The sequence below is a fragment of the Anomaloglossus baeobatrachus genome, chromosome 3, assembly GCF_048569485.1.
Source record: "Anomaloglossus baeobatrachus isolate aAnoBae1 chromosome 3, aAnoBae1.hap1, whole genome shotgun sequence".
Taxonomy (NCBI): Eukaryota; Metazoa; Chordata; class Amphibia; order Anura; family Aromobatidae; genus Anomaloglossus; species Anomaloglossus baeobatrachus.
The window spans coordinates 26,819,953-26,833,954 of record NC_134355.1 but is presented as its reverse complement, the minus strand read 5'-3'; the positions used below and the strand labels follow the sequence as shown (position 1 = coordinate 26,833,954).

The window sequence follows — 14,002 nt, the reverse complement described above, 5'->3', positions numbered from 1 at the left end:
CTTTCGCGCAGTTTCACCTGCGTCCTCTTCAATGGGACATCCTACGCAAATGGGACAGGAAGCCGACGTCCCTCGACAGGAACGTCTCCCTCTCTCAGGCGACCAAAGCTTCCCTTCGGTGGTGGCTTCTTCCCACTTCATTATCGAAGGGGAAATCCTTCCTACCCCCATCCTGGGAGGTGGTCACGACGGACGCGAGTCTGTCAGGGTGGGGAGCGGTTTTTCTCCACCACAGGGCTCAGGGTACGTGGACCCAGCAAGAGTCCTCGCTTCAGATCAATGTTCTGGAAATACGGGCAGTGTATCTTGCCCTGAAAGCGTTCCAGCAGTGGCTGGAAGGCAAGCAGATCAGAATTCAGTCGGACAATTCCACAGCGGTGGCATACATCAACCACCAAGGCGGCACACGCAGTCGGCAAGCCTTCCAGGAAGTCCGGCGGATTTTGATGTGGGTGGAAGCCACGGCCTCCACCATCTCTGCAGTTCACATTCCAGGCGTGGAAAACTGGGAAGCAGATTATCTCCGTCGCCAGGGCATGGACGCAGGGGAATGGTCCCTTCACCCGGACGTGTTTCAGGAGATCTGTTGCCGCTGGGGGGTGCCGGACGTCGACCTCATGGCGTCCCGGCACAACAACAAGGTACCGACGTTCATGGCACGGTCTCAAGATCCCAGAGCTCTGGCGGCAGACATCTTAGTTCAGGATTGGTCGCAGTTTCAGCTCCCTTATGTGTTTCCTCCGCTGGCACTGTTGCCCAGAGTGTTACGCAAGATCAGGGCCGACTGCCGCTGCGTCATCCTCGTCGCTCCAGACTGGCCGAGGCGGTCGTGGTACCCGGATCTGTGGCATATCACGGTCGGCCAACCGTGGGCACTACCAGACCGACCAGACTTGCTATCTCAAGGGCCGTTTTTCCATCTGAATTCTGCGGCCCTCAACCTGACTGTGTGGCCATTGAGTCCTGGATCCTAGCGTCTTCAGGATTATCTCAAGACGTCATTGCCACTATGAGACAGGCCAGGAAACCAACGTCCGCCAAGATCTACCACAGGACGTGGAAAATTTTCCTGTCGTGGTGCTCTGCTCAGGGTTTTTCTCCCTGGCCTTTTGCCTTGCCCACTTTTCTGTCCTTCCTTCAATCTGGACTGGAAAAGGGTTTGTCGCTCGGCTCCCTTAAGGGACAAGTCTCAGCGCTCTCTGTGTTTTTCCAGAAGCGCCTAGCCAGGCTTCCACAGGTACGCACGTTCCTGCAGGGGGTTTGTCACATCGTTCCTCCTTACAAGCGGCCGTTAGAACCCTGGGATCTGAACAGGGTGCTGATGGTTCTTCAGAAACCACCATTCGAGCCAATGAGAGATATTTCTCTCTCACGCCTTTCGCAGAAAGTGGTTTTTCTAGTAGCAGTCACTTCACTTCGGAGAGTGTCTGAGCTAGCAGCGCTGTCATGCAAAGCCCCTTTCCTGGTTTTTCACCAGGACAAGGTGGTTCTGCGTCCGGTTCCGGAATTTCTCCCTAAGGTGGTATCCCCCTTTCATCTCAATCAGGATATCTCCTTACCTTCTTTTTGTCCTCATCCAGTTCACCAATGTGAAAAGGATTTGCACTTGTTAGATCTGGTGAGAGCACTCAGACTCTACATTTCTCGTACGGCGCCGCTCGGATGCACTCTTTGTCCTTGTCGCTGGCCAGCGTAAAGGGTCACAGGCTTCCAAATCAACCTTGGCTCGGTGGATCAAGGAGCCAATTCTCGAAGCCTACCGTTCGGCTGGGCTTCCGGTTCCCTCAGGGCTGAAGGCCCATTCTACCAGAGCCGTGGGCGCGTCCTGGGCTTTGAGGCACCAGGCTACGGCTCAGCAGGTGTGTCAGGCGGCTACCTGGTCGAGCCTGCACACTTTCACGAAACACTATCAGGTGCATACCTATGCTTCGGCGGATGCCAGCCTAGGTAGACGAGTCCTTCAGGCGGCGGTTGCCCACCTGTAGGAAGAGGCCGTTTTACGGCTCTCTTACGAGGTATTATTTTACCCACCCAGGGACTGCTTTTGGACGTCCCAATTGTCTGGGTCTCCCAATGGAGCGACAAAGAAGAAGGGAATTTTGTTTACTTACCGTAAATTCCTTTTCTTCTAGCTCCAATTGGGAGACCCAGCACCCGCCCCTGTTTTTTTGTGTACACATGTTGTTCATGTTGAATGGTTTCAGTTCTCCGATATTCCTTCGGATTGAAGTTACTTTAAACCAGTTTATAATTCTTTTTCCTCCTTCTTGCTTTTGCACCAAAACTGAGGAGCCCGTGGGAGCACGGGGGGTGTATAGGCAGAAGGGGAGGGGCTTAACACTTTTGAGTGTAATACTTTGTGCGGCCTCCGGAGGCATAGCCTATACACCCAATTGTCTGGGTCTCCCAATTGGAGCTAGAAGAAAAGGAATTTACGGTAAGTAAACAAAATTCCCTTCTTCTGAGTCTTGGCTAAACTGCAAAGCCCTATAGGAATCACTAGGGTTTTACCAGTGCAGCTGCCATATAAGTGTCGCTGCCTAATGTCCTGCGAATGGAAAGTTACTGCTGACCTGCAGTCATCAGGCCCCTGCAGTCATCAGGCCCCTGCAGTCATCAGGCCCCTGCAGTCATCAGGCCCCTGCAGTCATCAGGCCCCTGCAGTCATCAGGCCCCTGCAGTCATCAGGCCCCTGCAGTCATCAGGCCCCTGCAGTCATCAGGCCCCTGCAGTCATCAGGCCCCTGCAGTCATCAGGCCCCTGCAGTCATCAGGCCCCTGCAGTCATCAGGCCCCTGCAGTCATCAGGCCCCTGCAGTCATCAGGCCCCTGCAGTCATCAGGCCCCTGCAGTCATCAGGCCCCTGCAGTCATCAGGCCCCTGCAGTCATCAGGCCCCTGCAGTCATCAGGCCCCTGCAGTCATCAGGCCCCTGCAGTCATCAGGCCCCTGCAGTCATCAGGCCCCTGCAGTCATCAGGCCCCTGCAGTCATCAGGCCCCTGCAGTCATCAGGCCCCTGCAGTCATCAGGCCCCTGCAGTCATCAGGCCCCTGCAGTCATCAGGCCCCTGCAGTCATCAGGCCCCTGCAGTCATCAGGCCCCTGCAGTCATCAGGCCCCTGCAGTCATCAGGCCCCTGCAGTCATCAGGCCCCTGCAGTCATCAGGCCCCTGCAGTCATCAGGCCCCTGCAGTCATCAGGCCCCTGCAGTCATCAGGCCCCTGCAGTCATCAGGCCCCTGCAGTCATCAGGCCCCTGCAGTCATCAGGCCCCTGCAGTCATCAGGCCCCTGCAGTCATCAGGCCCCTGCAGTCATCAGGCCCCTGCAGTCATCAGGCCCCTGCAGTCATCAGGCCCCTGCAGTCATCAGGCCCCTGCAGTCATCAGGCCCCTGCAGTCATCAGGCCCCTGCAGTCATCAGGCCCCTGCAGTCATCAGGCCCCTGCAGTCATCAGGCCCCTGCAGTCATCAGGCCCCTGCAGTCATCAGGCCCCTGCAGTCATCAGGCCCCTGCAGTCATCAGGCCCCTGCAGTCATCAGGCCCCTGCAGTCATCAGGCCCCTGCAGTCATCAGGCCCCTGCAGTCATCAGGCCCCTGCAGTCATCAGGCCCCTGCAGTCATCAGGCCCCTGCAGTCATCAGGCCCCTGCAGTCATCAGGCCCCTGCAGTCATCAGGCCCCTGCAGTCATCAGGCCCCTGCAGTCATCAGGCCCCTGCAGTCATCAGGCCCCTGCAGTCATCAGGCCCCTGCAGTCATCAGGCCCCTGCAGTCATCAGGCCCCTGCAGTCATCAGGCCCCTGCAGTCATCAGGCCCCTGCAGTCATCAGGCCCCTGCAGTCATCAGGCCCCTGCAGTCATCAGGCCCCTGCAGTCATCAGGCCCCTGCAGTCATCAGGCCCCTGCAGTCATCAGGCCCCTGCAGTCATCAGGCCCCTGCAGTCATCAGGCCCCTGCAGTCATCAGGCCCCTGCAGTCAATCTGTGCAATTCATCATTAGTGTTAGAGCTGCAAAATGAAGAGTAACGTCGATCTATTCACTTGCACCCTTTTCTCCGGTTCTGATTTCCCCCCCTCTCCAGCCTACCTTCCGCCATCTGTCATGCTACCACCCAGACGTCTGCAAACTCTACTACGGCAAGCTGTGGAGCTACAGCGAGATCGGTGCCTCTACCACAACACCAAACTTGACAATAATCTGGACTCTGTATCCCTGCTGATTGATCACGTCTGCAGCAGGTAGGTAACGCGGCATTAGAGGGGGTCTCACATTTATGGTCCATCCACAGATCAGGGCCATGGCCTAACTCGAGGGAGTGGGGGATGAATCGATAGAATTTCTGCATTTCAATCGCCACACCTCCCCTCAAAATAAATTAAAAAAAAAAAATATATATAAAAAAAAAAATTGCTTGTACCCAAAAATGGTATGAAAAAAGACAACTTGCCAACACAAAACGAGTATTTCCACCTCCTTAGACCGGAAAAATAAGGATGGCAATAAACCCAAACTATAGTAATAAAAAATATTTATTTAATACAAACTAATTTTTTTTTCAACGCATCTTTATATCATACAATTCCCTAAAAGCACCCCCCCAAGTGAAAAATAAAGAAATTGGAATCCCACCACTTTATTTCATCATTTCATCCCATTTTTGTTTTTTTTTTTCTCCTCCTTCCACCATCCTTGTTTTCAGTACATTATATTGTAAGGCCCTGTGTGCACTAGAAGAGAAATTTCTCAAGAAAAATCCTGAGTGAAAGATTAGCGCACCTGCGTTCAAAAACCATGCGTTTTTTTTACGTGTTTTTGGTGCGTGTCCCCCATTTATCCATGGCAAAATAACGCAGGTACCTGCAGAAAAGTGACATGCACATTCTTTTTCTCAAGAAATTCTGCAGAAGAATTTTCTTGAATTTTTTTTTTTTTTCCATAGGTTTTGCTGGGGAACGTCTGCAGAAAGGTTACAACGGTTTTCTCAAATTTCTGCAGCAAAAACGCAGTGTGCGCACAGGGCCTAAAATGAATAGTCTGTGTCATTCAAGCTTACAATTTGTCCCGCAAAAAAACAAGTCCTTATAATACAGCAATGTCAACAGGAAAAAAATCTCTTGAAAGAGGGGAAGGAAAAAAGACAAAACTGCAGAAATGAAAAATGCTCCATCTTGAAGGGGTTCATGCATTTATGTAAAGCAGCCGCCTATATATTATTGTTACCCATATTTCTGCATTGAGGTTTACGTGAAATAATCTTGGGCATTAAAAATTTGTGTAGATTTTTTTTTTTTTTTCACGCCGCTCTTATTCCTTCTGTTTTCAGGAAACAGTTTCCATGTTTCACACAGCAAGTCCTCACGGAGCACTGCAACGAAGTCTGGTTCTGCAAGTTCTCCAACGATGGCACTAAACTAGCGACAGGATCAAAAGACACAACTGTTATAATATGGCAGGTCGATCCGGTAAGAGTGTAAAATGGGCTTTACACGTGAAAGGGCAAAACTACCATAGGTGTCAGCAGTGAGTGTTGCGGGGTATCCGTATTTACCCCTGCAGATAGTGTTGTAGGAGAGGTAAAGCTGCACAGCTCATCCCGTTGTATTGCAAAGAGGTAAGTGCACAATGACCTCCACTCTGGATATTTTTCCTAAAAGCCCATACACAAAGCTTAATGCAGCACCTGGGAAGATGACACCGGGGTGTTTGCATTTTTGCCTTCACCAAACTGTTTCCACAATTGTGTAAGTGACCGGTACCGAGGGGCCGCGGCTACCCCCAGGTAACAGCTCAGAGCACTATCCTCCTCCACCAAACTGTCCAAGCAGGTAACGTTCTGACGTATAATGACCAATCTTGGTAAATTAGTTGATAATGCGGAAATATTCTTTTTGGATTATTAAATGTTTATTTAATGATCCTCGTAAAGGTAGAAAACCTCCAGTGCGATTTTAAAATCCCCCTGACATGGTCTGAAGCCGAATCCAGGGCAGGAATCTGAGTCAGACCCTCAAGTTTCCGCTGCGGATTATCATGGGAGGTGGTTTATGGGCCACTTTGAGGGGAATGCCTGCCAAAATCCACAGAAAGTAAAAATCATCCTTAGGCTTAAGAGTTCAGATGTTGTGCTGCTGAATCCGCACAAAACCACAGCCTAATATTTTCCAGGGACAACAAATGATATAATTTTATACCACCCAAATTTTAAGAGAAGAAGAAAAAATTAAATATAAATGTCGATCTTGTGACTTATCTGAACTGTACCTAAAATCCAAGCCTAAATGCAAACTACCTTATTTTCCAGATCGTAAGATGCACTCTCCTCCCTCCAAAAAAAACAAAAACTGGGAACATTGGGGTATCTCCTATAATCCGGGTATGCCTTAGAGTTGGCAATACTGAGAGTTCAGAGGAGGGGGGAGTGTTATGATTCAGGGACTGAGGAGGATCAAAAATGCAGAAACCCAAAAAGTAACCAGAGTGGCTGGAACCTTAACGGACTGCAGACTTAATCCTGACACACAACTAGAAGTAGCCGTGGGACGAGCCTACAATGACCTAGTCATCTCGACACAGCCGGAGAACTAAATCTCACAGCTATAAGAAAAGCTAATCTGTCTCGGAGCAGTCCCCAAAGATATAGATAGCCCCCCCCCCCCCACATGTAAAGACTATGGTGATATAGGAAAACACAATACAAAGCCAGAAAAGATTCAGCAAAGGTGAGGCCCAAGCTATCTTTATAGGAAAGGATAGGAAAGAGCAACTGTCTGCAGCCGTAAAAACCCTAATAAATCTCAGCACGCCTGATTTGAAAAGATCCTGAGCCTACACAGGCTCTCCCCCACTATTATCAGTACTCTGATGTTACTGGGATCCAAAAACACTAATATAGATGAGGGACTGAATTTAATACCAAGCATGACAAAACACAATACAACAGACACTCCTAGTAGGGAATGATCCAATTCCACCAGGAACTCCACACAGACAAAATAGGAATCAAGCATTAGTATCAAAACAGAAAAAACACCAAGAAAGTGGAAACCATAAACAGAGGTACAAAGACCAACTTATCTGACAGGAGTTCTGGTAGAGAACAGGGCTGGTTTCAGAATGTCCTTAGCACACACGAGATCCATTGAGCACCGGCAAGTAACAGGAGAAAATTACTCAATCAGAAAGACCTGATTGCCAGTCCTCCACAGGTGTGTGGCTGTCATTCCACAAGTCAGTCTGCTCTGCCAGCACTGACCACAAGAGGGAGCCCCAAACTGGAAAATGTATTCACAACAGAGGAGTGTCACTGCAGTGGAGCAGCTCAGGAGGGTCACAGGACAGAGGGTCCGCGATAACTGCAGGCTTGGGGCTATTGCGGTGGCGGCCGCCATTGATCTGCCGGAGCGTTGCAGGCTCCTTGTGATCCGCTGGTACTTGATGCAATGGACTTCAAGAAAATTGCCGCGCAGGCCAATTTGCGCACGCGCTGCCTCCGCAGCCAGTTTCTTGAAGTCTATCCCGTTAACCACTGACAGTTCAATGCCGCCCACCGCGGCGGCGATACCCCTGAGCCCTCAGTATCAAAGCTACGATACTCTCTCCTTCAAGCCCGCAGCATCGTCTACCCTCCATCCACTGAGCCACAACATCCCCTTCTCCGAGCTTGCAGCATCACAGACCCTCCATACATTGACCCTCCTGAGCCGCGACACATCCGCCTAGCCTGCAGCATCGCCGACCATGCTACTTTGTGATCCTTCCCAGTTTCCTCCTCTAAATTTGGGATGCGTCTTATAATCCAGTGCGTCTTATAAAACGAAAAATATGGGACTTCATTGTCTGACCTATATTGCAGTTCTGGACCACAATAATCAAAGTATCTAAATTATTGGACACCGGAGAATTTTAACTAAAGTAATCGCTAAACCAGTTCTCGCCGGCACGTTGTATTGTTGTGTGAGGTGCGCGAGTTAATTACAGCCTCGTGAAGGAGGTCAGCGTCCCTCCCCATAAGAGATGTAACCCGGCAGGAATGTTAATTGGGCACAGGAATCTTATAGGAGTGAGCCGGCTTCATAGGAGGGGCCCAAAAGTGAATAAAGCCCTGTCCCGGCCGCCGCCATGACTCCTCGACCTGCGTACCAGCATACACCCAAAACCGGGGGTTCTCGGTCTCGCCCATCTGTAACGACTTCTCCTTTAGTCACTAATGTTTGATCCTTCTCTATAATGCTTTGGTATACCCGGTTGTAAATTAGAAGTGCCTTTTAATAAGGGGGCTGCTTTGGCGACCATATTAGAGCGCCTAGATGCTGTCTGCACTATTCACCGCAGCATCTAAGGGGTTTAATGGTGGAGATCAGTGCAATCACATGGCTGTTATTGTGCGACGTCGGCTATATATTTCAGCCAGCATCTGCTCCGGTGCCTATGCCATGCACTGGACATTACTGGTATCCATTTGCAGATTTATTTATTTTTCTATTAATCTGGTTTATCCATTAATATCGAAATTGTACATTTCAATAACCCAAAGTTGGGGTATGCTCACCAACACAAGGAGCAGTGGGTACGGAAAGCATGAGAAAACAGGCTTTGCTTCCAATTTTGACAACTGTAACAATCAGCCGCCCCTTCTAATGTCAAGAATAGGCCATTTAAAGGTTTCTTTTTGTTTTTTATCCGCAGGACACGCACCAGCTAAAACTACTTAAAACCTTAGAAGGCCATGCGTATGGGGTGTCCTACCTAGCCTGGAGCCCGGATGACAACTACCTTGTAGCCTGTGGTCCGGACGACTGCTCTGAGCTCTGGCTGTGGAATGTACAGGTGAGGTCCGATCACAGCGAAGGGTACGAAACCGGAACCTGAGGAAGGGGTCTACATGGGTCATAAGCCAAAGACAGACCCAATGTTACTTCTACTGATCCTCAGATATGTGTGTGTATATACACAGTGACTGCACCAGCAGAATAGTGAGTGCAGCTCTGGAGTATAATACAGGAGGTAACTCAGGATCAGTAATGTATGTACACAGTGACTGCACCAGCAGAATAGTGAGTGCAGCTCTGGAGTATAATACAGGAGGTAACTCAGGATCAGTAATGTAATGTATGTACACAGTGACTGCACCAGCAGAATAGTGAGTGCAGCTTTGGAGTATAATACAGGAGGTAACTCAGGATCAGTAATGTACGTACACAGTGACTGCACCAGCAGAATAGTGAGTGCAGCTCTGGAGTATAATACAGGAGGTAACTCAGGATCAGTATAGGATAAGTAATGTAATGTACGTACACAGTGACTGCACCAGCAGAATAGTGAGTGCAGCTCTGGAGTATAATACAGGAGGTAACTCGGGATCAGTAGTGTATGTTCAGAGTGACCTAATTTTTTTTTTTTTTTCTGGCGCGTCTGTATAAACGATTAGTGTCCATAAGATGGCATATTAAGGACACTGACAGGGGAGGGAGTGTGACGTTGCAGCACTTGTCGGTCCTCTGTGATCTCGTTTGCTCCACCACTTCTCGCACAGTGTACTCTCCTGACCTGATGTGAACTCTGCTGGAAACCTGATCCGTGGTGAGGGCCAGCGCCCCGTTCCTGACGTTTGTGATTTACATCTGTCTTCTTTCAGACTGGAGAGCTAAGGACAAAAATGAGCCAATCTCATGAAGACAGTCTGACCAGCGTGGCCTGGAATCCGGATGGGGAAGAGATTTGTAACCGGTGGCCAACGTGGACAGTTCTACCAGTGTGTACGTACCGCAGCCGTCCCTGCTCATAGTCACACATGCCGGTGTGTACGTACCGCAGCAGTCCCTGCTCATAGTCACACATGCCAGTGTGTATGTACCCGCAGCCGTCCCTCCCCATAGTCACACATGCCAGTGTGTACGTACCGCAGCTGTCCCTCCTCATAGTCACACATGCCAGTGTGTACGTACCGCAGCCGTCCCTGCTCATAGTCACACATGCCAGTGTGTATGTACCGCAGCCGTCCCTGCTCATAGTCACACATGCCAGTGTGTACGTACCGCAGCCGTCCCCCCCCATAGTCACACATGCCAGTGTGTATGTACCGCAGCCGTCCCTGCACATAGTCACACATGCCAGTGTGTATGTAACCGCAGCCGTCCCTCCCCATAGTCACACATGCCAGTGTGTACGTACCGCAGCCGTCCCTGCTCATAGTCACACATGCCAGTGTGTATGTACCGCAGCCGTCCCTGCTCATAGTCACACATGCCAGTGTGTATGTACCGCAGCCGTCCCTGCTCATAGTCACACATGCCAGTGTGTATGTACCGCAGCCGTCCCTGCTCATAGTCACACATGCCAGTGTGTAATGTACCGCAGCCGTCCCTGCTCATAGTCACACATGCCAGTGTGTATGTACCGCAGCTGTCCCCTCCCCATAGTCACACATGCCAGTGTGTATGTACCTCAGCCGTCCCTCCGCATAGTCACACATGCCAGTGTGTATGTACCTCAGCCGTCCCTCCCCATAGTCACACATGCCAGTGTGGTATGTACCGCAGCTGTCCCCTCCCCATAGTCACACATGCCAGTGTGTATGTACCTCAGCCGTCCCTCCCCATAGTCACACATGCCAGTGTGTATGTACCGCAGCTGTCCCTCCCCATAGTCACACATGCCAGTGTGTATGTACCTCAGCTGTCCCTCCCCATAGTCCACACATGCCAGTGTGTATGTACCTCAGCCGTCCCTCCCCCATAGTCACACATGCCAGTGTGTATGTACCTCAGCCGTCCCTCCCCATAGTCACACATGCCAGTGTGTATGTACCGCAGCTGTCCCTCCCCATAGTCACACATGCCAGTGTGTATGTACCTCAGCTGTCCCTCCCCATAGTCACACATGCCAGTGTGTATGTACCTCAGCCGTCCCTCCCCATAGTCACACATGCCAGTGTGTATGTACTGCAGCCGTCCCTCCCCATAGTCACACATGCCAGTGTGTATGTACCGCAGCTGTCCCTCCCCATAGTCACACATGCCAGTGGTCTTTAACCTGTGGTGTGCCCCTAGCTGTAGACCACCAATTCAACAACCACCGGAAGCGATCAATAATTAAAGGCTTTGTCCCATAAACATTTTATGACCGGCGATCCAAAGATCCCCGTTTGAATGGAGCAGTTCTTCAAATGTGCCACTACACCCTTCTCTAGACGGTGATGGTCACACCAGGGCTCCATTCACAGGAATGTGGGACCCCTGTTCTCTAGATCTATAGCATCCCAGCGATCATGCATAAAATGTCTCATTTTTATCTGTCCCTCCACAGGATCTGGACGGCAATCTCCTGGACTCCTGGAAGGTGTGCGGGTGCAATGTCTGTGGTGCCTAAGTGACGGCAAGACCGTCCTGGCCTCAGACACTCACCAGAGGATCCGGGGCTATAACTTCGAGGACCTTACAGATAGAAAACATGTGAGAGCTGCCCGTCTTGTGTCTGGGGGTCTTGTCTGAGGATTATGGGGGTCTCGTATGCCCCAGATATCATCAGATGCCGGCTTTGGCGGGTTTCACCCCATGTAACCACAGCGTCTGCTGTCTGTTTCAGGAGTACAAGAAGACCATCCATCATGTCATTTACAATATCAAAAAATGGAAGACTAGCATTGTTAAACGTAGCTACTCAGGTAGCCAATGTCTGAGCTTTTTTTTTCCTCTTTGGCGGACACCCACATTGTCCCCCACAAATCTGCCATCTTGGGGATACAAAGATCTCGCAGGTCGAACTTTAAACGTGGTTGATCTGTTAATGTCTGGCAGCTGCTCATCCCCCACCCCAGAGACACCTCTAAGGTTAGATCAGCCAATCGTGGCAGGTTTATTTATAGGGAAAGTCGGGAGAGACGGGTGACCAAATAAGCGTCCGCTGACGGCTATCCCCGCCATGGAGGCTAAATATACAGAGCCCAGGATAAAAGCATAACCACCTGCTAAATGGTTCAGCATACATTGGCCTGAAACCGGAAGTCCCTTTAAAATCTGGTCTACACTGGGGATCCTTGGCGTTTGGTAAAAATGGTGCTCAAGAGAACTGAAAGATTCGTCCACTGCTTGGCCAACCACTTCCTCAATTAGGTTGGTCCCGGAGTATAATTTATTTAAATACTAGGGCAGGTGCGAGCGCTGTGGTTCTTTAGCATGTGCTGATTGACATTGGTGGACCAGCGCCAGAGATGTGGAGTGTTTTGTTTTAAAAACAAAAAAAAAAAAATTATACTCGGGGAACTACAGCATTTAAGAGGGTATGACCCCCTGCCTGTGTTATTCTGTAATGTCTGACTATATCCCCTTTGAATTGTAAAGTGCTGCGGGAATATGTTGGCGCAATATAAATAAAAACTGTTAGATTTAGCCCCTTAAGGACTCGAGCAACTTTGTACATTATGAGGTTTTTTTTTATTTATTTATTATTATTATTTATTATTATTATAATGATTAGTATTGAGAATATTATTTATTCTTTTAGCTATAATATAACTTATCAATATTATTCTTAGTATTCTTAGTATTCTTCGTATTCTTAGTATTCTTCGTATTCTTATTCTTATTCTTATTATTATTATTATTATTAGTTATTAATACTAAGAATAATAATACTATTATTTAGTATTATTCTTAGTATTAATATTCTTAGTAGTATTATTATTATTATTCTTAGTATTATTATTATTGTTCTTAGTATTAGTATTCTTATTAGTCTTAGTATTATTATTTTTTTTTTATTATTTTTTAGTAGTAGTCATAATTATTAATAAATACTAATATCTGACCAGTGTCAATTTATGATGTAATAACTCTGGAACGCTTCAACGGATCCTAACGATTCCGAGAATTATTTTTTAAATTTTATTTTGACATATCGTTCTTCATGTTACTGGTGAATGTTGGTTGATTATTTCTGTTTTATTAATGAAAAGATCAAAATTTTGGCAATTGTTTTTTTTTTTTCTTCAATTTTGCAATTTTCAAGCTTAGAATTTTTATGCCATTAAACCAGAGCATTGTCAAACAAAATAGTTACTAAATAACATTTCCCACAGGTCTACTTTTACATCAGCAAAAGTTTTGAAACAAGCTTTTAACTCAACTTTTTTTTTTTTATTGGGAAGTTAATCAGCAATTTCTCATTTTTTCCAATAAAATTTCCAATAGCTATTTTGATTTTAGGGACCACATGACATTTGAAGTCACTTTGACAGGCCTATGGGGCAGTAAATGACACCATTCTAAAAGTGAACTCCTTAAACTGCTCAAAACCACTTCCAAGAAGTTTATTAACCCTTAAGGTGGTTCACAGGAATTATAGCAATGTGGAAGGACAAAATGAAAATGTAACTTTCTTTGTCGCTCCATTGGGAGACCCAGACAATTGGGGTGTATAGCTTCTGCCTCCGGAGGCCACACAAAGTATTACACTCAAAAGTGTAACCCCTCCCCTCTGCCTATACACCCTCCCGTGCATCACGGGCTCCTCAGTTTTATGCTTTGTGTGGAAGGAGGCACACATCCACTCACACATCTCCATTTTAGTCAGCAGCAGCTGCTGATTGTATCGGTTGGAAGAAAAGAGGGCCCCTCACGGGGGCCCCCGGCATGCTCCCTTCTCACCCCACTAAGTCGGCGGTGCTGTTAAGGTTGAGGTACCCATTGCGGGTACGACGGCCGGAGCCTCATGCCGTGTTTCCTTCTCCATCCCTTAGGGCTCTGGTAGAAGTGGGATCCGAAGCGGTCATCCAGGTTCTGGGACCGTGCTCCCTCCGCAGCCCCTGAGGGAATCTGCTGGACAGGAGCTTATCTATCCTCAGGGACAGGGCCCTGCATCCACGAGGAAGCGGGCTCGCTTGGAATCTTCCCCGACTTCTTCACGCTGCTCGGGGTCTCAGCTTGAGGACTCTCTGGAGGACGAGGCGGAGGTTGCAGCTCGGGGCTCGGACCCTGATGTTGCTCTCAATCTTGATACACCTGAAGG

The 14,002-nt window shown here is 48.7% G+C and overlaps 1 protein-coding gene across 1 annotated transcript in view; it reads left to right on the top strand.

Annotated features, from left to right (window-relative positions):
- Positions 1–14,002, top strand: part of WDR26 (WD repeat domain 26) — an 87,977-nt gene that overhangs the window by 41,552 nt on the left and 32,423 nt on the right. The window contains 8 exon segments of the mRNA XM_075339081.1: positions 4,080–4,236; positions 5,322–5,460; positions 8,684–8,824; positions 9,633–9,704; positions 9,706–9,753; positions 11,303–11,330; positions 11,333–11,464; positions 11,599–11,660. Coding sequence (XP_075195196.1) covers positions 4,080–4,236; positions 5,322–5,460; positions 8,684–8,824; positions 9,633–9,704; positions 9,706–9,753; positions 11,303–11,330; positions 11,333–11,464; positions 11,599–11,660 — 779 coding nt within the window.